Raw genomic sequence first — 25,612 nt, 5'->3', positions numbered from 1 at the left:
GACCCATGTTAAACAATTTAAAGGCAATGCTACCAAATGCTAATTGAGTGTATGTAAACTTCTGACCCACTGGGAATGTGATGAAAGAAATAAAAGCTAAAATAAATCATTCTCTCTACTATTATTCTGACATTTCACATTCTTAAAATAAAGTGGTGATTTTAACTGACCAAAGACAGGGAATTTTTACTAGGATTAAATGTCAGATCAGAATTGCATCAAGCAGTGCACAGCAGGGTAGTGCATAGTTGACATTGAGTAAATTGACTATATTCCTATTTGATATAGCCTATTTCAATAAATTGTTATATTTACACATCAAGAGAACAGTGTAGACAGACCTAAGAGTCTCACCATTGCAACGAGAAATGTCTTGTTATAGAAGCCCAAGTGTTATAGTTTCTATCCATTTTATATCAATATTACTCTGCCAATCAAGCCACTTTTTCAGTTTAATGCATGCTAGATTTATCCTGCCGTGCTATTTCAAACAATGAAAGCCTAGAACTCCGTTAGATTCATTCAGTTTGTATATATATTTTTTTTACCGTTGCAAACCAAACGACCAAAAGCCTAATCCTACTAATTGAAATATCATAAAAGCATTAAGACAAATTAAAGTTATGAAGTATTGTAGTAAAGTGTTTAATGTCCTTAAAGTTGCAGCTTTTAAATGGGGAAAATTATGGAAATCGGAGTCTATGCTATTCTCAATCACAGATCTATTGTGAATGACAAATGTTATAGGCCACAAGAAGTGTAATTGAGTAAACATTACAATTTGGAAAAATCGAATGAGTAGTCAAAAGATCTTAGGCTACAGCTAAGCAAAGCTTATGAAAGAAATGATGCGTAGTTGGCCAAGCCCCATCTCCATATTATACTAGCAATGTGCAACCTACCTACAACGCATAAAGGCAAAAATGCGACTCCGTTTATCCAGTTCTGAGGACATCACAGGTCTGCGGCCCATGATTCTGGCTCTGACTGTGTGTCACTTGCTCCATCTGTGCGCTTCAGCATGCACAGATATCCAGATATACCTAGGCTACTACACATCTCTTTCTTGCCAAGGCTCCACCAGAGTGGAATAGGCTGTTAGAAAAGATTTGGCTCCACAAAATATATTTAGTCAATGTCATGTTTCATCTCGTCCCTCCCGTAGCATGCAAGCTTGCGCTAGCAGTATTTGTGTTAAACATAAAAAAAATAATCATTTGGGATGGCTGCTAGGGGCTGATAACATTGTCTATGGGCAGGCAAAGAAAATGATTTGTTCACTCATTTCAGTCACCTTTCTGTCCGATGGTGTTGGACCTTTTTTGGGAGGGGGGGGAGAAGTGACTTCAGCTTTCGGACATGTAAAAAATCTGTCCTACTTATCCGAAGGACAAGTGGCTAAAAAAGTTAATGTCAAGCCCTGCCCAGCGCTTTAAGCCAAGTCGTCTCCTCCACCCTCTCTCGCTTTCTCGCAAACTTTCAGTCGCATCTCACACACTACACTTGTCTGTCCAATGCATGTAAATAGCTTGCCCGCTCCATAGCAAGCTGCTCTAGCCGCAATGATTGGTGAAGTAATTTAATGTCGAGCTAAATATAAAAAAGAAATTGAACCCTATGGGCCCTGGTCAAAAGTAGTGCAAAACATTGGGGATAAGGTGCCATTTGAGATGCCTCCCGGGCTGCAAACATTAGCTAAGGTGCAGGATGCAGCGAAGGCCCACGTTACACCAGGCTGTCTACATTAGCTAAGAACTTGAAGTTTGTCTTCCAAGCCAAACAGCTTTTAGGTTCCGGTTTATACACATCAGCTGACTTGGAGTAATGTTCTAACAGACTTGATGATCAGATGCGACAGTAAATGTAGTTGACCTTAAGTTACAGTAACAGCTTGCTGAAATGGTAGGTGTTTTCTGATTGTACAGTACAAGCTTATTTACATTAGTGAGGCACGTAAGAGGAGTGGGTGTTTTCAAGTGGTAGTGCTGGGAAACCAGAGTTAGCCAATGAGAGTTTTGAGACGTATATAATTGTACTCAAATTCTGTTTCTATGAATGAGTGTGTTGTGACTATGCTAACTTGACAGTAGAGGGCACAGTAGACTGTCCAGAGTTCCACAGTGCTGTGGTATTGAATTGACCAACATTTTCTCGCTCTGTCTCTCTCTCGCTCTTTCACTCTCATTCTTTCTCCTCTACAGTGGTAACTCCAAGCTGTTGGAAGAGGCTGTAATTCCCCTGGCCAAGATCCTGAGTACGTCTTATGTTTGTTGGTTTGAGTGTTATGCCTGCCTATTTATTTATATACATACATACGTACATACACACACACACACACACACACACAGAGTACATTCGGAAAGTATTCAGACTAGAGGTCGACCGATTATGATTTTTCAACGGCGATACTGATTATTGGAGGATCAGAAAAAGCCGATACCGATTAATCGGCCAATTTTTATATATATATTTGTAATAATGAGAATTACAACAATACTGAATCAACACTTATTTTAACTTAATATAATACATCAATAAAATCAATTTAGTCTCAAATAAATAATGAAACATGTTCAATTTGGTTTAAATAATGCAAAAACAGTGTTGGAGAAGAAAGTAAAAGTGCAATATGTGCCATGTAAAAAAGCTAACGTTTAAGTTCCTTACATATGAAAGTTGGTGGTTCCTTTTAACTTGAGTCTTCAATATTCCCAGGTAAGAAATTTTAGGTTGTAGTTATTATAGGACTATTTCTCTCTATACCATTTGTATTTCATATACCTTTGACTATTGGATATTCTAATAGGTACTTTAGTATTGCTAATCTCGGGAGTTGATAGGCTTGAAATCATAAACAGTGCAATGCTTGAAGCACAGTGAAGAGCTGCTGGCAAATGCAGTAAAGTGCTGTTTGAATGAATGCTTACGAGCATGCTGCTGCCTACCACCGCTCAGTCAGACTGCTCTATCAATTCATAGACTTAATTATAATAACACACAGAAATACGAGCCTTAGGTCATTAATATAGTCAAATCCGGAAACTATCATTTTGAAAACAAAACGTTTATTCTTTCAGTGAAATACGGAACCGTTCCGTATTTCATCTAACGGGTGGCATCCATAAGTCTAAATATTGCTGTTACATTGCACAACCTTCAATGTTATGTCATAATTATGTAAAATTCTGGTAAATTAATTACGGTCTTTGTTAGGAATAAATGGACTTCACACAGTTCGCAACGAGCCAGGCGGCCCAAACTGCTGCATATACCCTGACTCTGCTTGCAAAGAACGCAAGAAAAGTGACACAATTTCCCTAGTTAAAAGAAATTCATGTTAGCAGGCAATATTAACTAAATATGCAGGTTTAAAAAGATATACTTGTTTATTGATTTTAAAGAAAGGCATTGATGTTTATGGTTAGGTAGACATTGGTGCAACGACAGTGCTTTTTTTGCGAATGCGCTTGTTAAATTACCCGTTTGGCGAAGTAGGCTGTTATTCAATGACAAATTAATAGGCACCGCATCGATTATATGCAACACAGGACAAGCTAGATAATTACACATGGTTGATGATATTACAAGTTTAACTAGTGATTATGTTAAGATTGATTGTTTTTTATAAGATAAGTTTAATGCTAGCTAGCACCTTACCTTGGCTCCTTGCTGCACTCGCATAACAGGTAGTCAGCCTGCCACGCAGTCTCCTCGTGGAGTGCAATGTAATCGGCCATAATCGGTGTCCAAAAATGCCGATTACCGATTGTTATGAAAACTTGAAATCGGCCTTAATTAATCGGTCATTCCGATTAATCGGTCGACCTCTAATTCAGACCCCTTGACTTTTTCCACATTTTGTTACGTTACAGCCTTATTCTAAAATTAATGAAATCGTTTTTTTTCCCTCATCAATCTACACACAACACTCCATAATGACAAAGCAAAAAAGTTTTTTTAGCAATCTTTGCAAATGTAAAAAATAATAATAACTGATTACAGCCTTGAGTCTTCTTGGGTATGACTCCACAAGTTTGGCACACCTGTATTTGGGGAGTTTCTCCCATTCTTCTCTGCAGATCCTCTCAAGCTCTGTCAGGTTGGATGGGGAGCGTTTTCAGGTTTCTACAGAGGTGTTCGATCGGGTTCAAGTCCAGGCTCTGGCTGTGCCACTCAAGGACATTCAGAGACTTGTCCCGAAGCCACTCCTGCGTTGTCTTGGCTGTGTGCTTAGGGTCGTTGTCCTGTTGGAAGGTGAACCTTTGCCCCAGTCTGAGGTCCTAGGCGCTCTGGAGCAGGTTTTAATCAAGGATCTCTCTATACTTTTCTCCGTTCATCTTTCCCTCGATCCTGACTAGTCTCCCAGTCCCTGCCGCTGAAAACCATCCCCATAGCATGATGCTGCCACCAGAATGCTTAATCGTAGGGATGGTGCCATGTTTCCTCCAGATGTGACGCTTGGCATTCAGGCCAAAGAGTTCAATCTTGGTTTCATCAGACCAGAGAATCTTGTTTCCAATGTGTTCTTGGGGACCTTCAATGCTGCAGACATTTTTTGCTACCCTTCTCCAGATCTGCGCCTCGACACAATCCTGTCTCTGAGCTCTACGGACAATTCCTTCAACCTCATGGCTTGATTTTTGCTCTGACATGCATTGTCAACTGTGGGACCTTATGCAGACAGTTGTGTGCCTTTCCAAATCATGTCCAATCAATTTAATTTACCACAGGTGGACTCCAATCAATTTGTAGAAACATCTCAAGGATGATCAATGGAAACAGGATGAGCTCAATTTCGAGTCTCATAGCAAAGGTTCTGAATACTTATGTGAATAAGGTATTTCTCTTTTTATTTTTAATACTTTTTCAAGAATTTCTAAAAAACCTGTTGTCGCTTTGTTGTTATGGGGTATTGTGTGTAGATTGCTGTGTAGAAGGCCTAATTCGTGGAGTGCTGCGGAGATGGTTGTCCACCTAATCTGGAAGGTTCTCCCATCGCCACAGAGGATCTCTGGAGCGCTGTTTTTGCTTTGTCACTATGGGGTATTGTGTATAGATTGAGGGACAAAAAAAACCAGTTTGATCCATTTTTAGAATAACAATGTGGAAAAAGTCAGTCTTAATACTTCACAAATGCACTGTACCAGTCAAAAGTTTGGACACACCTACTCATTCCATGTTTTTTCTTTATTTTTACTATTTTCTACATTGTAGGTTAATAGTGAAGACATCAAAACTATGAAATCATGTAATAACCAAAAAAAATCGGAATTATTTTACATTCTTCAAAGTAGCCAACCTTGGCCTTGACAGCTTTGCACATTCTTGGCATTCTCTCAACCAGCTTCACCTGGAATGCATTCCCAACAGTCTTGAAGGAGTTCCCACATATCCTGAGCACTTCTTGGCTGCTTTTCCTTCACTCTGCGGTCCAACTCATCCCAATCCATCTCATTTGGGTTGAGGCCGGGTAATTGTGGAGGCCACGTCATCTGATGCAGCACTCCATCACACCCCTTCTTGGTCAAATAGCCCTTACACAGCCTGGAGGTGTGTTGGGTCATTGTCCTGTTAAAAAACAAATGATAGTCCCACTAAGCGCAAACCAGATGTGTGTTTGTTTAATACTTTTTTCAGGACTGCTGGAAAAGCATACCAGGTGAAGCTGGTTGAGAGAATGCCAAGAGTGTGTAAAGCTGTCATCCTTTTTGGTTACTACATAATTCCATATGTGTTATTTCATAGTTTTGATGTCTTCACATTATTCTACAACGTAGAAAATAAAAATTACATTAAAAATAAAGAAAAACACTTGTATGAGTAGGTGTCCAAACTTTTGACAGGTATTGTACATATATGCATGCATACTGAACAAAAATATAAACTTGATTTTACTGAGTTACAGTTCATATAAGAAAATCAGTAAATTGAAATGAATTCATTAGGCCATTATCTATGGATTTCACATGACTGGGAATACAGATATACATATGTCGTATCTAGTGTGACCACCATTTGCCTCAAGCAGCGCAACACATCTCCTTTGCCAAGAGTTGATCAGGCTGTTGATTGTGGCCTGTGTAATGTTGTCCCACTCCTTTTCAATGGCTGAGCAAAGTTGCTGGATGTTAGCGGGAACTGGAACATGCTGTCGTACATGTCAATCCAGAGCATCCCATACATGCTCAATGGGTGAGATGTCTGGTGAGTATCTATGCCATGGAAGAACCGGGACATTTTCGGCTTACCGTTTACGTGCATTATCATGCTGAAACATGAGGTGATGGCGACGGATGAATGGCACAACAATGGGCCTCAGGATCTTGTCACGGTATCTCTGTGCATTCAAATTGCCATCGATAAAATGCAATTGTGTTCGTTGTCTGTAGCATATGCCTGCCCATACCATAACCCCACCGCCACCATGGGGTGGCGGTGGGGTTATGTTCACAGCGCTGTTCACAGCGTTGACATTAGCAAACCGCTCGCTCACACGACGCCTTACACGTGGTTTGCATTTTGAGGCCAGTTGGAGGTGGCTTATGGTAGAGAAATTAACATTAAATTCTCTGGCAAACTGCTCTGGTGGACATTCCTGCAGTCAGCATGCCAATTGCACACTCCTTCAAAACCTAAGACATCTGTGGTATTGTGTTGTGTGACAAAACAGCATATTTGAGTGGCCTTTTATTGTCTCCCAGTACAAGGTGCATCTGAGTAATGATCATGCTGTTTAATTCGCTTCTTGATATGCTACAACTGTCAGGTGGATGGATTATCATGGCAAAGGAGAAATGCTTACTAACAGAAATACAAACATATTTGAGAGAATTAAGCTTTTTGTGCATGTGGAACATTTCTGGGATCTTTAACTTCAGCTCATGAAACAGGACCAACACTTTACATGTTGCGTTTATATTTCTGTTCAGTATAGATTATTGATGTAATGCGTGTCAGAATCACCAAGCAGTTCTTTTAAATACAGTGTACTGTGTCTTCCTCTCTCCTCTCCGGTCTGTCCCTCCTACAGTTGAGAACAATCCCAGAACAGGGAATTTTGGAGCCCTAGTGAGAATATTCCTGGGAAGAACCAAAGAGTTGAAAATATCCACAGAATGCCAAGAGTGAGTACTATGTGTAAAACCAAGTAACAAGTGCTGTTCCAAGAACAAGTGATGGGATGGGAATCAGTGATCTAAATTGAGTAGTTGAATAATAAATAGACCTAGGCAATGTGTTGTATGCTTATGTTTAAATCAATGACTGGGATGAAATGGTCATGTAGGCTTAGAGTTTGGGCCTATGACATGGATAGTACAATAATTCATATGTTGTGCTGTACTCATGATTTAGTGGTAATGCTGTAGCAGATCCATTGACTTTTTACATTTCCCATGGGAATCCACCAAAAGGTATAGTTTGGGCTGTGTTGGTGACAAACCCAACCGCACTCTGGATGGGAGGTCCAACTCATCCAAGTTGAAATCCAGATGATCTGATAAGTGTTTCATTCATAAACCTGAGGGTGGAGTGAGTGAGTCAGTTATCCCTCCCTATTCCTCTCTTCAATCTGGTTTGGATTGGAAGTGGCCATGCGGTTTAATGATACCCGTGAGAGATCCCGCTTATGGTCACTTGTTAGAGAAGAGGAGCAGCTGTCAGACCTCTAGTAAGGCAAGAGACACACCAGCGGTTCTCAGACACCAGCTGTCAGACTTCCAGTAAGTAAGAGACATCAACTAAAACTTCATAGTAATTAGTGGAATAGGGGCGGCTCTAAGTTTACCAACTAGATCTGGTGGACCAGATGTGTGCGGTGGTGGAAAGGTGTCTTCATGGGAAAACTCTGTGGGAGAAAAACATTAAAACATAAAAAATGACAAAATGTGAAGATATTGATGTTTGTGTGAACTGCAGGGCTACGCTGGTTCTCATAGAACTGTGCAGGTCATGCCACTCGTAAAATGGTGGGTGTCCTCACAAGGCTTCACATACAACCTTGCCACAGTTACAATGGAAGCTAGTAGTAACTCCCAAAATAAAGGAAACACCACCATAACGTGTCTTAATAGGGCGTTGGGCCACCACGAACTGTCAGAACAACTTCAATACTTCCTGGCATAGATTCACCTGGAACTCTACTGGAGGGAGGTGACACCATTCTTCCACAAGAATTTCCATCATTTGGTGTTTTGGTGGTGGAAAACGCTGTTTAAGTCACTGCTCCAGAATTTCCCTTAAGTGTTCAATTGGGTTGAGATTAGGTGACTGAGAGACACACATACACACACGTTCGATACTGCGACCAAAACAGTCTCATTTGATGTAATTTGACTTGGCAGTGCGACACACTTTTTTTAATTGGTCGCAAGGGTGCCAGTGGAAAAATGTACCAGTTCACGTTAGTTTTTGGTTCACAATTAGCTTATTTTTGTATTATATTGATTTATTCAAACAGTATTGTGAAATTGCCCAAAAGTAAACCAACTTTCTGAAGAGCCAACAACAGCATGGGAATGCCCCTGTCTGTGTCTGTCAGGACTCCACATAGCCTACAGGGTTGCCCGCTGGCCCGGGGAGGTTTTAGAAACCCTAGTCAATCATCCCTGTCAGTGGCCCGCTGCGGCCAGTGATAAAAAATATTGTAATAATGCTATTTTTAATCTAGGCTACATAATTGATTAAAAAAGGTGTTAGTTCATTATGTTGATTATTTATCACGTGTGCTGCACACATATAGCCTGTAGGTAATCTATCCGGCAGAGAGAGCGCGCAGCACTCAAACAGCTGCTTGGAGCAGCTTAACGAAGACTGACAGCGGTAGGGGTAGAAAGGTGGTAGGAAAGATGTTCCAAGTTATGATATCTACCAGTAAATGCTAAGGCAAGAATGGGTAAGCAATGTAACTACAAAGTAGCGTATTTCTACCTGTCAGAATAATAATTATTTGCATCAATCCAGTGGCAATTAGTTTTGAAAACTCCATGTGTGCTATAGAAACACCGCTAACCAAACACAACTGTCTGGCTGGTGTGCACCTGAATTAAAGGGTAACTAAGTTCTTTTCCCCCCAGATTTAAAAAATGCTCCCCTGATGTGGATTTAGAACGTCCAGTGTGATTTTTGAGAATGAAAACCTGAAAAAAATGGTGGATTATGCCCTCTAGATTTAGGAGAAAAGAACACATGTCGCTGTGAAATCTGCAGTAAATACATTTTCACTATATTTTAAGTCTATTTTCTTTGCTGTTACAGTAAATCTATCCAAATCAATGTTAGAACACAAGGGCATGCTAATTTAAAGATGGCTAGTCATAATTAGCCTGCTTCTGTATGGAATGCAGGCGCATTATGGGACTCGGGCCAGGTCATTATCAATTATTTAAAAAAATTAGTCTACCAAATCATGTGCTGGTTTCATCAACTGAAAACAGTTGGTAGCACTGGTAGAACAAGTTAGTGTTGAACCCTGCACACACAAACTTTTATCCACATATGCTCCTTTGAGACCCATCTTCCAAAGTCACTGAGATCTGTTCTTCTAGCCATGGTAGCCAAAATAATGGGCAACTGGGCATTTTTATACATGACCATGATGGGATATTAATTGCTTAATTAACTCAGGAACCCCAACTCTGTAGAAGCATCTGCTTTCAATATACTTGTTTTCTTTATTTTATTTTGGCAGTTACCTGTATTACTTTGGTCATAATATTGGCTTGAATGTGTATTTATGCGAGTGTTGGTGTGCTTATTTAAAAGTAATGCAGTTGCTTTGGTCATGTATTGGCTTGATTATAAGTGTTGGTTAGTGTGCTGGTTAGTGTGCTTACATGAACTGTTGGGACATGCCTTTGGTCGTAATATTGGCTTGTATGTACGTTTTTATGTTAGTGTTGATTGGTGGACTTAAATGAACCGGTGGTACATGTGTGTGACCAGAAATCAGAGGCTCATCCTTCCTTCCTGACTGTCATGGCTGTTGTGACTGTCACTGTGAGAGGCTGCTCTTTTCCTCAGTGGTAGTCAAGGCTGCTGCTACGTCTCTATAGCGGATGTGTCGCAAGTCACGACTGTTGTCACAACTGTTGTCACCTGCTGTGACTTGTTTTTGTGAGTGTTGGCTTTGTTGGTGTTCTTATATGACCTGGTGAACACCAGAGATCAGAGCAGAGGCTCATCCATCCTTCCTGGCTGTGGTAACTGTCTGAGTGGGAGAATAGACAATTAGTCAAGGCTACTGCGTGTCTCTATAGCGGATGTGTGACGAGTCATAACTGCTGTCTCCCTGAAGGAGCCAGTCAGTCTGAGGACAAGCCAAGGGGCCACAGGACATCTCTATGTCACAGGATGTCCGCTGTCTGTAGCCTTGACAAGGCCACCTAGCCACCAGTTTTGATAACAGGGTTGTTTAATTTGTCTGCAGTTCCCCTCAACCCCTCCCTCCAGTCTATAGATAGTGGTACTAGGGACTTAATGCGATAAACAACCAAATCAGTTTTCGTTAACAATGAGCATATTTGACACAATGGAATGAAAGTGCCTGATTTTCATGTTTAGTATTTGTGTTAATTACGATGCCTAGATTTGTCTTGTCTTGATAAAGGAATAATACAAATCTCAACCAGGTAATAATCTTCATCTTCTTTTTCCCCCCTTTCCAGTCAGCTGTTCATCTGGCAGGCCCACAATACCTTGTTCATGATTCGCTGCCTTCTCAAAGTCTTTATCAGGGAGATGACAGAGGAGGAGCTGCACTTACAGTTCTCCTACCAGGAGAGGGTGCCAGGCTCCTGTGGTGAGTGAGAGAAATCCCTTTATCCCTCGCTTCAGACCTGTATTCCTTTATCCATCCCTCCACGCATGCACACGTACACACGCGCACACACACACGTCCCTCCACCACCGCATCCATCCCCCTTTTCAATACTGAAGCACAGCCAGGACAGTGTGTCATTGCAGACGGGAGAGTGGAAGAGAGCAGTTAGTGTGGGAATTGGGAAATGTTTCTCTTTATAGTAAAACCAGTGAGGAAAAAAGTAAACATCTTGATCAAGTAAAAGATTAGGAAATGATGTGAGTTACTCTGAGGTAAATGGTGAATTTCACAGAACACATACAGAGACTGACGATGTCTTAAACAAACAGTCTGGAGCACAGGAGGCTGCTGAAGGGAGGACGGCTCATAATAATGGCTGGAATGGAGTGAATGGAATAGTATCAAACACATGGAAACCATATGTTTGTGTTCAATACCATTCTAATTATTCCGTTCCAGCTGGTCCTCCACAATTTAAGTTGCCACCAGCCCCCTTTGGTCTGAAGGTGCCACACAGTGACCTGCGGTTATTATGGCTGGCTTTTTGTTTAATTTATCCCTTTGCCAGTAAGAGTAAATTATGGGGGGAGAGACAGTATTTGTTTTACTCAATGCCTATGAGCAAGAAATAATTTACGCTGATCACATATCCTAGCTAACCATCTGAGTGAATTTAGTCTGATGTGATGGTAAGGAAATCATCCTGTATAGTGGGAAATGTTTTGCTTTTCAGTAAAACCAAGGAGAGAAAAGGGTAAACATCCTAGTTTGTATAGTGAATTATTGGGAAATTACATTGTTTGTTTTACTTTGACCTATGAAAAAGAAAACAACTTTTGCACAGAGTACACACACCAGGATTTCTGTTAGGAAAATGTGGTGCTGTACAACATGACCTGGAATATTTTAATTTACCGGTCATTTGAGAAATTTACCAGACCCATATGCATTGGGTGCGTAACCCATTTTGGTGTCCAACCACAGTGCTCAGAATGACAGAAATCACATTTCGATTATGGTAATTCATCTTAACAGAACATGTAATGAAGCAGCCAATAAAGCGTCATTTTCAAACATTTGCCAAAACTCTATTCTAAACAGCACACCTGATGGGAGCGGTTCCAAAATCTCCATTCAAAACTTAGAAAGAGGGGGAATCTAAAGATGCATCTACAAGGATGGGTTGCTAATATGACTAGGATTGTGCTTTTGGCTTCTGGACGAAAGAAAGTTGATATGAAAAGTCTTTCATAAATTTGCCAAAGTTATGTAATTATCCCTGTCTCTACAGAAATAAATCAAATCATTCAAATACTTCACCAGAAAGCGTAATTTAGCGACAGCGAAATCGAGGATCTATATTTTATTTTCTATTGTTTTTTTGTTGTTGCTGTTGATTGTTTCAAACCACAAGCTTGTAGTCCTATGCCTATTTGGGAGGCCAGCAAATTGGGCAGAGCAAGTGGCAAAAGACATAGCTGAATACTGAGTTGTGGCTGTCAGTGAAAAGCATCTAAAATATGTATGAAGATAATGTGTCTTGAGTATAATTTCAAATGTTGAGACAAGAAGAAGGGTATGGGTGTGTGACGAAGATATAGGCGAGTCTCTCTCCAGAAGGACTCAGCTGTCTCCCGCCAATTCTTGCGCATTCATTGTTTAATTGTGTGAATTGTTTGCCCTTTGATTGTTTATTTTTTTAAATTCCATATGTCACCAGTAGTAAATGTATGTAATACGGAATTGATAAAAAGAGTAGTTCAAGACGTATAGAAAGGGAGGGAGACACGTTGAGTGGAGAGATGAATGCAATTGAAAGAACCTAAATGTATCATATTTTCTGCTGTTTTTATTTGTCGGCTTTATGTATTTTGTTTTAGTTGACAATGGAAGTTCTAGGCCTACTGCTGCATTAGCCTATAGACTGAGTTCAAAGAGCTCATTTCTTTAGCTGCCAATGGATCGCGGTGTATCAATGTGTCCATATGGCAGAGGCTGGTGCTCTCACTTTAGTTGAATTTAAACTTTTAGATTTTTACCATTTTAATTCAGATTTTTATGATTTACCATGTGACAATGATTTTGACAAACAAAAATGTTATTATTGAAATTAAACTGTTCCACAAATGCGCATATGAAAATCATAACTGGCACTGCAGATCGGTAGAAATGGTAGGATAAATGTTTTGCTTCCCCGAACTTGAAATTAACACACCGCCTATGAAGTCTTTATAAAATAATTGCCTCCACTTTTCCATGGTCGGATTTGCCTATAGGCTACTTTGAAGCAAGGTATGACATGCCTCATAATATGAAGTAAAGCATTCAGGTTTCAAACAATTAAGTAGGCCTATGTTTTCAAAATGCGTACTGCCTCCAGCTCACATTGTGAAGTGCTGGTGACACACTGATAGCCTGTTGCCTGCACTTGAATGATGAATGGAGGCATGCTTCAATTAGGTTACTAGTTGACAAAAAAAATAGTAGGCCTAACTATTTTTAATCGTGGCCATGAAAACAGTTTAACCTGTAGACGATAAGCATGACGGTCAAATGTATTTGCCTCCACTAGTATTTCCATCAATTAATAAAAAGCATTATTTTGCAATTACATTTTTTTTCTCCCGGTCATTTTGGCCGGCAGCAGTTTTATTTATTGGCTTTTCATTTTTCTTATCGTCCGATAGCCAGCTAAAGGAAACCCTAATGTAGAGACTGATGTCTTAATCACACACACTCTGAAGCTGCCACACACTTAAGCCTATGTGAACTGCGGTTCCTTCATTCATCCCTTTGCCAGTTCAGTCACTCCATTTCCTCATCTGGTATTGTCTTCAGTGGCTGCTGGGTAGGTCACCCTTCCAGAGAGAGGGGGAGGGAGATACGGGGGGGGAGACGTGGAAAAACGGCATCACATCCTATCACCAGAGTTAATATCGGCTCTGTAGTCTAGATTGGGTTCCCATTTAAGCCCTTGGCTCCCAAGGGTTGGACTGACGTTGGTGGGAAAAGCTGGGGAAGGGAAGAGAGGGGGACATTAATGGGAAGAAAAGAGAGGGAAGAGGGAGGGAGGGACGTTAGTGAGAATAGAAAAGAGGGGGATGTTAGTAGGACGAAGAGAGAGCTAGAGAGGAGGACTGGAAATGCTTAATTGGAAGTTGTTGGAGACGGAGGAGGAGATGGTGCCAACAGGCTGTCTTCACCTTCCACTGTCTCTCTTTCAATCCTTCTCTCTCCCTGAAGGGGAAGGAGGGAGAGTGGGAAAGGGTGGAAGAAAATGGAGAGAGGGATGGAAGAAAAAAGAGAGAGGAGAGAGGAATTTCAATGGCGTATTGCTAGGAGTTGCAGAAACCAACTGAGACAGAGCAGAGCAGTTGTTTTTATTATTGTAATTTATGTTGTTTCTCTGCTGGTGTTTACAGATTGATACTGTAAATGTGTAGACAGGGAATAGTCTTTTAGTCACAGGAGATTGAATGCGCCGAATCCCGCTTCCTGTTGCATCATGCTGATGGCAGAGTCAGGATATGGCATTCACAGCTTGAGTCCATGGACCAATCCCACCTTGTGGTGTGACCAACATCCCTGTGGAAAGTTTCTGACTTGTAGAATCCATGTCCTGAAGAATTCAGGCTGCTCTGGAGGCAAAGGGGAGTCCGACACAGTAGTAGATGGGTGTACCTAATAAACTGTCCGCATTCGTGTGTATTTAATCAGTATCAAGGTCATGCGTCCTATGGAGCCTTCCCACTGTGCCTTGTGTTCTTCTAATGTGTTTCTGTTTGCCTGTCAGCTTGGGTTGCACTCACCACAGCTTCCCATTGAACCCAAATGGACACAGTGGTCTTTTTACTGTGGTAAGGGAGTGATTTTAGCTACTGGCTGATCTAATTGAAACTGGGGTGAAAGCAGAAACAGGCTAGGTAATTGGCTTAACCCCAGTCTCTCTCTCGCTCTCTCCAGACACAGGGAGCGAGGTACTGCTGGAAGAGCTGATGTGTAACCTCGTACACCTGGTGGTGGAGGTTCCCCTGCTGTGAGTATACCTCTCCTGGGGTAATGGGGTAAGGTGGTTAGAGGGAATGGCATAGAGGGAGGGGAGCAGAGTGAGGTGTGGTGTAGTGAGTCTGGACCCCCTGTGACGACCTCCACGTGCTTTAATGAGTACCCGGACAGTGACAAGTGAAAGGCCAGCTCTACACACTACAGCTTCTCTGCACCTACTATATCATCAGTTAGACTCGTAGCATTTTATACCTCCCCCTTTTTCATATAAAACCTGACACCATAATCTGGTCCTAATGGCACTGTCTGTTGAAGTATCAGTGGTGGCTTTGGACCCCGGACAGGGGCAGATGGGGGTAGACCAAGGTAATAGGATCCTGTGTTCTGCCCCATCTCATTGAGCTCCACTGTGAATGCACAAGGTCCTCTGGTGTCACACCAAGGACACCGTCTTTTGTTTTTGTCTTTCTATTCACCTACTCATCTTGCATCTCTGACTCTGTTTGCCAGCCCCCCTCTCTCTCTCTTTGTGTGCCAGCCGACTTTTCTATCTTTTTCTTTCTGTCTCGGATAGAATAGAGGTCTCTGGCAGAGGTTCAGAGGCAGAGGGTCACTGGATCTCTGTGCTCCCATTGCAGTGCTGTCTCATGGTCCATCTGGTGGGGTAGACACACTCCCTCTCTCACTCACACACCCACACACAGTGAGGCGGTTGAGAGACACTGAGGGTTGGGGAGGGAGGGTCAAAGGGAGAGGCAGGCGGTAAGGGGAGAGGAGCCCCTTGGATAGCTGTTTGGGGGTGGGACATGTAGCCAATGCCCTGGGGAGGGAGCAGGGAGAGCGGATGGTCAGTGTGTATCTTCAGCTGCTTTCCAAATAGCACCCTATTCCTTATATAGTTCACTACTTTTGACCTGAGCCTTACGTCTTTGCTGTGCTGATTCGGCATTTCGCTCAGGGGCTTTGTTGGGTTCTGTGGCGCCGGGCTGGTCGTGGTGAGTCGGCCCAGATCTGGCCCGGCATTGCTGCCGGCTCTGGTGTACATTTCAAAGGCATTTCTCCGCTACGCCTCTGTCTTCGCTTTTGTGCTTTTCCAACACGCAGCGGTGTGTGTGTGTGTGTGCGCACACGCATGTTTATGCCTGCAGCTGTATGTGTCTTTGTGTGTAAGTTCATCAAACAGTCAGCAGTACACTCATTTCTATGTCTATTTCTTTTGCCTTTAGTTTTCATGGTCGACATTTCTATGACTTTTTATTTAGGCCTGGCTACACCTATTGTTTAGCCATGCCATTCACTTCTGAAGGTCTGTAAAAGTGCCTGTGCTGAAAGCATGAGTCTCCTCCTTTGTGTGTGTCGTGAGTATGGCCATGCTCCAGGCCAAGACTGCCTCCCTCCCTCACACTCAATATAAAAGCATCGGCATGGCGATGTCCCATGGAATATTCTCAGGGTTTCCTTGTCTTCCGTTCCTCCTCCATGTGTCCGTCATGCCTAGAACCTATGAATCGTGATGATGACGAGGATAGTGATTGAGGAGTGCATGACGGTAACCTTACTCTAAGAGTGGAACACACTCATACACACTTTGCTATGAAAGTGTCTTATTCAAATCTCCTTGTAGTAACTCTATCAAAGACAAAAGGAGGACTGACCGATGATATCAATTTGTAAGTCGTTCTGGATAAGAGCGTCTGCCAAATGACTTAAATGTAAATGTAAATGTTATTACTCTTGTTTACATGAGAGCCATTCCAAGGCAAAGGTTGGTTGAGGTTTGAAAGAAATGATTGACAGGGGTTTGAAACAAACACATCTCTCTGTCTCTCTGTCTCTGTCCAGCATTTCATTCCATTCTTCATTGTTTTGAAGTTTCACAACGTCCTTGTTTTTTTTTTCTTCTTTTCGCTTTGTTGCCGTCGGCCCATTTCCTATCTACGTGCTCCGAGGAGAGAGGAGAGGGACAGAAAGCCTGACTTTCGGTAGAATTCAAGAATGTATCCCATTTTAAAAACATTTAAGAATGTTTAGACAAATATTTTGAGAGTTGACCAGTGATGGACTGTAGCAATCAATATATGATTGATTGATTGAACTCCTTTTGTTTAGGATCCATCACTTGTTCTCACCGTTTATCCAATAAAAAAAATGTAGGCCTAACTAGAACAGTCACCTAGTACAGTAGCTAGGACAGGCACGCACCATTTGGAGGTGTTTTCCATGGTAGCTTGTGTTAAACTGAAAAGGAAAATAAACATCTGAAGGGCACAGATGTTTTATATACAGTACAGACTGTATAATCTGTGTGTGCCAGTTGGTGTGATTAATGCCAAGAGGAACACTAGATCAATTCCTCACACTACCTGTGTGTGTGGGGGGGGGGGGGGCACAATGGTGTTGGTTGTGTCAGTTGAATAGCCCCCCACTCTGAGTACAGTGGTAAAAATAGAACCCTGAAAGTGAAAGGCATCTGTGGCGTGACATCACTGGCTGCGGAATGGGAGCGAGGCGGAACTGGAAGAGTGTGGGGGGACAGGAAGGAGAGGAACAATGGGGGGTTCGGAGTGTGAGAGACAGGGATCAAGAAAGCGAGAATAGGAGGGACAGAAAAAGAGAGCGAGTGAGGAAAGACTGGTGGTGACACTGATGCTCAAAGACCATCTCTCTGTCATGACCAGTGTCACTAGACATATTAATCATATTACACAGAGATACTCAATCTGTTAGTCACTGTATGTGGGCCAATTCATGAGATGAGAGAGCAGCTTATGTCCTCCTCAGTACACACCAGTTTCATTCAGAATACTATGTTCCATGTGTGTTTCCTGTCAACTGTACAGGCTTGAGCACAAGATGTTGAAAATACGTATTTTCAAACCCCCCAAAAATATTTTCAATGTCTTGGTGCTTATAGGCTTTGTGCAGCATGATGACCAAATTATATGTCTATTTAACACAGTGTGTGTTTGTCTGTCTCTCTCTCTCTCTCTCTCTCTCTCTGTGTTACAGGGACATCACGTACAGTATCCTGTTTGAGGCTGTAACCACCATGCTGGTGCTGCTGTCCTACCAACTCTTTCACAAGGAGATCCTGAGAGACGGACTCATCTACCAGTACCTGATGAAGGGACGATGGTGAGTGGAGAGATGGTGACGCGCACACACATACACACCCGACGGTGAGTGGAGGCATTTGAATGAAATCAAATACTATTTCAATCTAGGTCTGCTACTGTATATACCTAAACACATATGGGTCTGTGACTGTAGTCTCAACGCCTTCCCCGTTCACTCTTATTCGGCATAATCACGACCTAAAAGTAACCTTGGCAAGCGAGTCTCTACAATGACACAATCACATGATCCTAACTAAGAAACTTTAGCAGGAGTCTCCATGAGTCCTTGGAAACAGCTAGCTACATGTTACAGGTTGTGATTCAGATTGTTCCAGACAGGGTTCCGAGTAACATTATCAAGGTCCGAGTAATGTTCTCACGTTCCACGGAAAGTGGTCCAGCCAAGATGTCGGTCTCTGCCACTAAGGAGCCAGTCATCTCCCTGGTGGGTCTGGAGGAGTGCATCCCAAATGCTACCCTATACCCAATATAGTGTACTACTTTTGACCAGGGCCAATAGGGACAGACCCTACTCTGTCTGAGGTTCAGTGGGAGGCTGGCCAGGGCACACAAGAAAGCTGAGCTTCTGCCTCAGCCAAAAACAAGGCCCACAAAAACAAACACAAGTTGTTTTTCTTAGCGCTACACTTCTCTCGGTCTCGCGCACACGCAACACACACGCAGCACACGGTCCCCCTCTCTTTCACACACACACACACACACACACACACACACACACACAATAGAGTTTGTGTTTCTCTCCTCACATTCAAACAGAAACGGAAGCCCACCGCTGCTTTTCTTGGGACGTTTTCCCATATCTGTCCAACGTTAAAACAAGAAAATAGGTTGGTTTCCCACAAAAACATCCAAAAACAGTAAACACTTATTAATCACAGAAAGGCCAGTCATCCTCTCACCTGAGTCCTGATATTTTAATAATAGATTTTTTTTGGTAGAGAAATTTCCACTCTGTTTTACTCACAATAAATGTGTAGGTAAAAAACTGTACAGGTGAAATATATATATATTTTTTTACAAAAATGTACCAACTTTTTTTCTGTTGTATTAGTCACGTCATTGTTTCTGCAGATAGATGGCATAGGTCAGGAATATGTCATATTTTATTCAAAGGGTGGGTTTAAAACTGAATTCCAGCCGGTGTCTTTTCCGCAAGTTACCACCGGCTAATCTATGACGTTAAAATGCCTAGTTACTCTGCGCAATCCACCCTCTCATTAGCACAGACAAGCAATTTATAAACTTGATCTCCACTATAAAAAGCATCTAGACATTATCTCACTATACCTTTTAGACTAACATTTAGTTTTCAACAGCAGAGATTTGTATAAATATTGCTGTCTGTCTCTTTGACATTTACAGCATTGTATCAATATTCAAATTCGATCTCCAGCGGTCCCATAGTAATGAACGTGTTGGTAGTCGGGACGAGACAGGCAGGCAGCGTTTCCCAACCATTCGGAGTCATGAATCAGCTGGCATCATTTTTATGGATATATACAAAGAAATGTTCATTGAAAAAAAGGTACAAGAATCGAATTGCAGCTAGTTTGCGGTCTTTCCAGCATCAGTTTTAAGTGATTGTGTTATCTGTGTTGTTGGCTAGCTTCTCTGAACAACAGTGTCCTGACGAGAGAGCACATTATCTATGCCAGGTGAAATCGCGCCTCTTTAGCTCATTGTTATGGATGTATCCAAATAAATGTCTCTAGAAAACAGCTTAAACAATTTCAAATGAAGTTACTTTGTAATTCTGGCTGCAGTTTTTGATGTGACTAAGTTAGCCGTAGTTGGCTAGCTAGCAAGCAAGGGATAACAACGTTGCCAGCTAGTATGGCAATGGAACAGAACAAAAAGACTGAACGACTGGCTTGTGTCTAGCAACCGAACCAATAGAGCGAATGATCAGCCGGTTTGGGTAGCAACTCTAGATTTGTGTCGAGACTATATCTTGTGGAAGGATGAATAAATTCATCAGAATAACTTATTAATTAAAGTATTTCAATCATTATTTGAATATATTGGTAACTCGACTTTGTCTCAGGCCTAACAACACCCGTGCCAATATATCCCAAACACCGGCCTCGAGGGCATTATCACTTAAATGATGGTGATAATGTGATAAATAACATGTAATAACATACGATAACCTGTCATGCCCATCTATTGCTAGCAGGTCTACTGGGCCTCTCTGTGTCAGTAGTGGTGCGTGGGTAAAATCACTGGGAAGCCAGAAAGAAAATGCCATATTACCACCTAAGTGTTCTAATAATTGCGTTGTTTGCTCTGTAACCAGTTAGTTTATATGCCTTGCGACCGTGATCTATAGGTCTAAAGGCCGAGACCATAAGAAGGCAGTGGCAGAATAAATTCAACCACACCTTTTTGTTTCGTCACAAAACTGGTGAGCAACCTCTGTCCGTTGAAGTCCACAAAGCATATTGCATGTAACAGTTACATGACCTACAGCATGGTCAAGCACGTTTTAATGTTTCCGACATTTTCGTACCACTAAATAACTATTGATTTAGAACCACGGAGAGTTACCGCAAGTCGCAAAGTGAACAGGCGCTGCCTCCGCTATTCCGGCACCATTTCAACATCATAAAATCACCTATGCGTAGTTTAATACAGTGACAACTAAAAGATGCCAAAAACGATTTAGTCCGTTCAACTTAAGCTAAATATGTAGCTGTCTATAGTTCTGATTTATGTGTGTTGAACTTCCATCTTCTCAGGGTTTTATGGTCCCGTGTGGCTCAGTTGGTAGAGCATGGTGTTTGCAACGCCAGGGTTGTGGGTTCGATTCCCACGGGGGACCAGTACGAAAAAAGAAAAAAAAATGTATGAAATGTATGCATTCACTACTGTAAGTCGCTCTGGATAAGAGCGTCTGCTAAATGACTAAAATGTAAAAATGTCAGGGCAGGGGTACAATTAATAAATGAATGGTTGGATCAGAATCACCAATATATTCATTGACCAGTATGGAGACTTAAGTAAAACCACAAGCCCAAATCACTATTGCCATACATGGCTAATTTATGAATGAGCCTATTTTAGCTAGCCACCGGAAGACCACAACACAACAATTCAAGTTGTTTCTCTCAATGACGTATGCTGTCGATGCGATTTGATAGGAATGATGCCAAATCCAAACTGGCTTCCCTTGACGACACTTTTTATTTTGGTGTACCAGGACCATTCACAGTTGAGCTCACTCAGTTTACCTCAACGGTGATTGACTCTTATTTCATACTTTTTTTGTCAAGGGCTTGCTGGCTTCCCTTGCATTCAATGCTACAGGCGGCAACAATGTCATACTCTTTTAGACCAGACAGCATCAAATAGATGGCTTACACATACCAGAGACAGAGGGGCACTGTTTTGCTCATTTGGATGCTTTCTCCGGTGAGATACATTCAACCTCTTGCGAATTGAATGAAAATGATAAAACACAGAGAGACTAAAGATACATTATTTTATGTTTTTATATTTTTTTCTTGGGTAAATTTTTTTGGGAAAGCCTGGCTTTCCTTGGCATCCATGAATACATGCTGTTGACTTAGTGTCACTAATTGTCTCGTTGTCTCTGTCTCATCTTCCCCAGTCTGTCCCTGACCAGTCAGTTGGTGAAGACTCTGCTGTATAACTTCATCAGACAGGAGAAGTGTCCGCCTCCTGCCACACACATCTTTGAACAGCAGTCTGACGGAGGAGGCCTGCTCTACGGACTTGCCTCGGGAGTAGCAAGTAAGTAACAACAGGTGCACAGACAGACAGGCAAATTACTTATACAGACACATACAGTACCAGTCAAAAGTTTGGACACACCTACTCATTCAAGGGTTTTTCTTTATTTTTACTATTTTCTACATTGTAGAATAATAGGGAAGGCATCAAAACTTTGTAATAGCACATATTGAATCATGTAGTAACCAAAATAGTGTTAAACAATCCAAATATATTTGAGATTCTTCAAAGTAGCCACCCTTTGCTTTGATGACAGCTTTGCACACTCTTGGCATTCTCTCAACCTGCTTCACCTGGAATGCTTTTTCAACAGTCTTGAAGGAATTCCCACAGAGTATGTGACCGACTGGCTCAAAACGGTCTTATGTAGCAACATTTTGAAATTATTTTTTACATTGGCTAAAACTAGAGACTCAGAGCTACAAAATGGTATATCATACACTACGGTAGGGGAACATTGGGAAAGTAATTCTGCTTTGAAAGTTGATAAACTTATAAACTCACTTTTGAGAAAATTTGCCTTTGAATGTTTTGGTAGTACTACTGGAGAGCCCTTCTTTGTCTACCCCCATTCTGCATCGTTCACACCCTCTTTAAGTGTTGATCCGAGTGTTCAGTACTAACTGCAGTCAAGCACCCAAGCTAACTTGCTAGCTACTTCCAGACACAAATGAGAGAACACCTCACTGAACATTACTTGCCCTAGCAGAGCTGGTTAGGCTGTTATGTTATCCAGGGCGTTGGTGACTGCAACGGTGCTGACAGATTGTCCGTTCGTAAATTCAGAGCGCTTTGTGTTCAGAGCGCACACTGGATGCTCTGGCCGATGAGTATGTTGATCCGAACGTTCTGACCTCACACCGGCAGTCAAGCACCCAAGCTAACTGGCTAACATTGGCTAGCTAGCAAGCTACTTCCAGACACAAATGAGCGATCACCCCACTCTGACCATTTTACTCGCCCTTGCGGAGCTGGTTAGGCTTTTTTCATGTTATCCGGAGCGTTGGTGACTAACTGTGCTGCTGGCAACAATTTAATTACGCTTTTTTGCTGATGTTTACTGACACCGGCCATATTCAACAGGTGTTGAGCGTTCGGAAATTCATCAGTTTATTCTGTGCTCTGGCACACTCAGACGAGTGCTCTGAAATCGGAGTAGGTGGCCAGACTGAATTTACGACCGCACCCGAAATGGTTACTTGCATAGTGGAGTCTTTTGTTAAGACATGTACAGTGGGGGAAAAACGTATTTGATCCCCTGCTGATTTTGTATGTTTGCCCACTGATAAAGAAAGGATCAGTCTATAATTTTAATGGTAGGTTTATGTGAACAGTGAGAGACAGAATAACAACAAAAATATCCAGAAAAACGCATGTCAAAAATAATATAAATTGATTTGCATTTTAATGAGGGAAATAAGTATATGACCCCCTCTCAATCAGAAAGATTTCTGTCTCCCAGGTGTCTTTTATACAGGTAACGAGCTGAGATTAGGAGCACACTCTTAAAGGGAGTGATCCTAACCGCAGCTTGTTACCTGTAAAAAAGACACCTGTCCACAGAAGCAATCAATCAATCAGATTCCAAACTCTCAACCATGGCCAAGACCAAAGAGCTCTCCAAGGATGTCAGGGACAAGATTGTAGACCTACACAAGGCTGGAATGGGCTACAAGACAATCGCCAAGCAGCTTGGTAAGAAGGTGACAACATTTGGTGCGATTATTCGCAAATGGAAGAAACACAAAAGAACTGTCAATCTCCCTCGGCCTGGGGCTCCATGCAAGATCTCACCTCGTGGGGTTGCAATGATCATGAGAACGGCGAGGAATCAGCCCAGAACTACACCAGAGGATCTTGTCAATGATCTCAAGGCAGCTGGGACCATAGTCACCAAGAAAACAATTGGTAACACACTACGCCGTGAAGGACTGAAATCCTGCAGCGCCCGCAAGGTCCCCCTGCTCAAGAATACATATACATGCCCGTCTGAAGTTTGCCAATGAACATCTGAATGATTCAGAGGACAACTGGGTGAATGTGTTGTGGTCAGATGAGACCAAAATGGAACTCTTTGGTATCAACTCAACTCGCCGTGTTTGGAGGAGGAGGAATGCTGCCTATGACCCCAAGAACACCATCTCCACCGTCAACCATGGAGGTGGAAACATTATGCTTTGGGGGTGTTTTTCTGCTAAGGGGACAGGACAACTTCACTGCATCAAAGGGACGATAGACGGGGCCATGTACCGTCAAATCTTGGGTGAGAACATCCTTCCCTCAGCCTGGGCATTGAAAAAATGGGTCGTAGATGGGTATTCCAGCATGACAATGACCCAAAACACACGGCCAAGGCAACAAAGGAGTAGCTCAAGAAGAAGCACATTAAGGTCCTGGAGTGGCCTAGCCAGTCTCCAGACCTTAATCCCATAGAACATCTGTGGAGGGAGCTGAAGGTTCGAGTTGCCAAACGTCAGCCTTGAAACCTTAATGACTTGGAGAAGATCTGCAAAGAGGAGTGGGACAAAATCCCTCCTGAGATGTGTGCAAACCTGGTGGCCAACTACAAGAAACGTCTGACCTCTGATTGCCAACAAGGGTTTTGCCACCAAGTACTAAGTCATGTTTTGCAGAGGGGTCAAATACTTATTTCCCTCATTAAAATGCAAATCATTTTATAACATTTTTGACATGCGTTTTTCTGGATTTTTTTGTTGTTATTCTGTCTCTCACTGTTCAAATAAACCTACCATTAAAATTATAGACTGGTCATTTCTTTGTAAGTGGGCAAACGTACAAAATCAGCAGGGGATCAAATACTTTTTTCCCCCACTGTAGCTAGCTAGCTAGGTAAACAATGAACCATAATCCCAACTCATAACATTACTACCCTGCATGAATCTGCAGGTAGCTAACCAACCAGGTTCAATGTTAGCTAGCTAACATTAGGCTATAGCTAGCCAAGCAAATTGCTCTGAGATACGAATAATAAGATCATATGTTAGATAGCTAGCTACATAACGTTAGCTGGCTGGCTCGCTAGCTTATGTTACATGTATGATCTTATTATTCGTATCCCAGAGCCATTTGCTTGGCTAGCTATAGCCTAATGTTAGCTAGCTAATATTGTACCAGGTTGGTTAGCTACCTGCAGATTCATGCAGGGTAGTAACGTCATGAGTTGGGATTATGGTTCATTTTCTACCAGGCTGGCTAGCTAGCTACAGTTGAAGTCGGAAGTTTACATACACCTTAGCCAAATACATTGAAACTCATTTTATCACAATTCCTGACATTTAATACTAGTAAAAATTCCCTGTCTTAGGTCAGTTAAGATCACCACTTTATTTTAAGAATGTGAAATGACATAATAGTAGAGTGATTTAGTTAGCTTTTATTTCTTTCATCACATTCCCAGTGAGTCAGAAGTTTACATACACTCAATTAGTATTTGGTAGCATTGCCTTTAAATGGTTTAACTTGAGTAAAACATTTCAGGTAACCTTCCACAAGCTTCCCACAATAAGTTGGGTGAATTTTGGCCCATTCCTCCTGACAGAGCTGGTGTAACTGAGTCAGGTTTGTAGGCCTCCTTGCTCGCACACGCTTTTTCAGTTCTGCCCACACATTCTCTATAGGATTGAGGTCAGGGCTTTGTGATGGCTACTCCAATACCTTGACTTTGTTGTCCTTAAGCCATTTTGCCACAACTTTGGAAGTATGCTTGGGGTCATTATCCATTTGGAAGCACCATTTGCGACCAAGCTTTAACTTCCTGACTGATGTCTTGAGATGTTGCTTCAATATATCCGCATCATTTTCCTACCTCATGATGCCATCTATTTTGTGAAGTGCACCAGTCCGTCCTGCAGCAAAGCACCCCCACAACATGATGCTG

General features: G+C 42.0%; 1 protein-coding gene across 4 annotated transcripts in view; it reads left to right on the top strand.

Annotated features, from left to right (window-relative positions):
- LOC115159100 (dymeclin-like) overlaps window positions 1–25,612 on the top strand; it is a 156,484-nt gene that overhangs the window by 10,941 nt on the left and 119,931 nt on the right. For 3 of the 4 annotated variants that reach the window (XM_029708496.1, XM_029708497.1, XM_029708499.1), the window contains exons 3-8: window positions 2,202–2,254; window positions 7,031–7,124; window positions 10,665–10,798; window positions 14,783–14,855; window positions 17,834–17,959; window positions 21,572–21,714. In XM_029708496.1, the coding sequence (XP_029564356.1) occupies window positions 2,202–2,254; window positions 7,031–7,124; window positions 10,665–10,798; window positions 14,783–14,855; window positions 17,834–17,959; window positions 21,572–21,714 (623 nt within the window). Of the gene's footprint in view, window positions 1–2,201; window positions 2,255–7,030; window positions 7,125–10,664; window positions 10,799–14,782; window positions 14,856–17,833; window positions 17,960–21,571; window positions 21,715–25,612 lie in introns of those variants that run through there. The other variant, XM_029708498.1, reaches the window with a different exon arrangement.

Source organism: Salmo trutta, chromosome 23 (assembly GCF_901001165.1).
Source record: "Salmo trutta chromosome 23, fSalTru1.1, whole genome shotgun sequence".
In the NCBI taxonomy this organism is placed as follows: Eukaryota; Metazoa; Chordata; class Actinopteri; order Salmoniformes; family Salmonidae; genus Salmo; species Salmo trutta.
The sequence above is the reverse complement of the archived record's forward strand: the minus strand, read 5'-3'. Positions and strand labels throughout refer to the sequence as shown.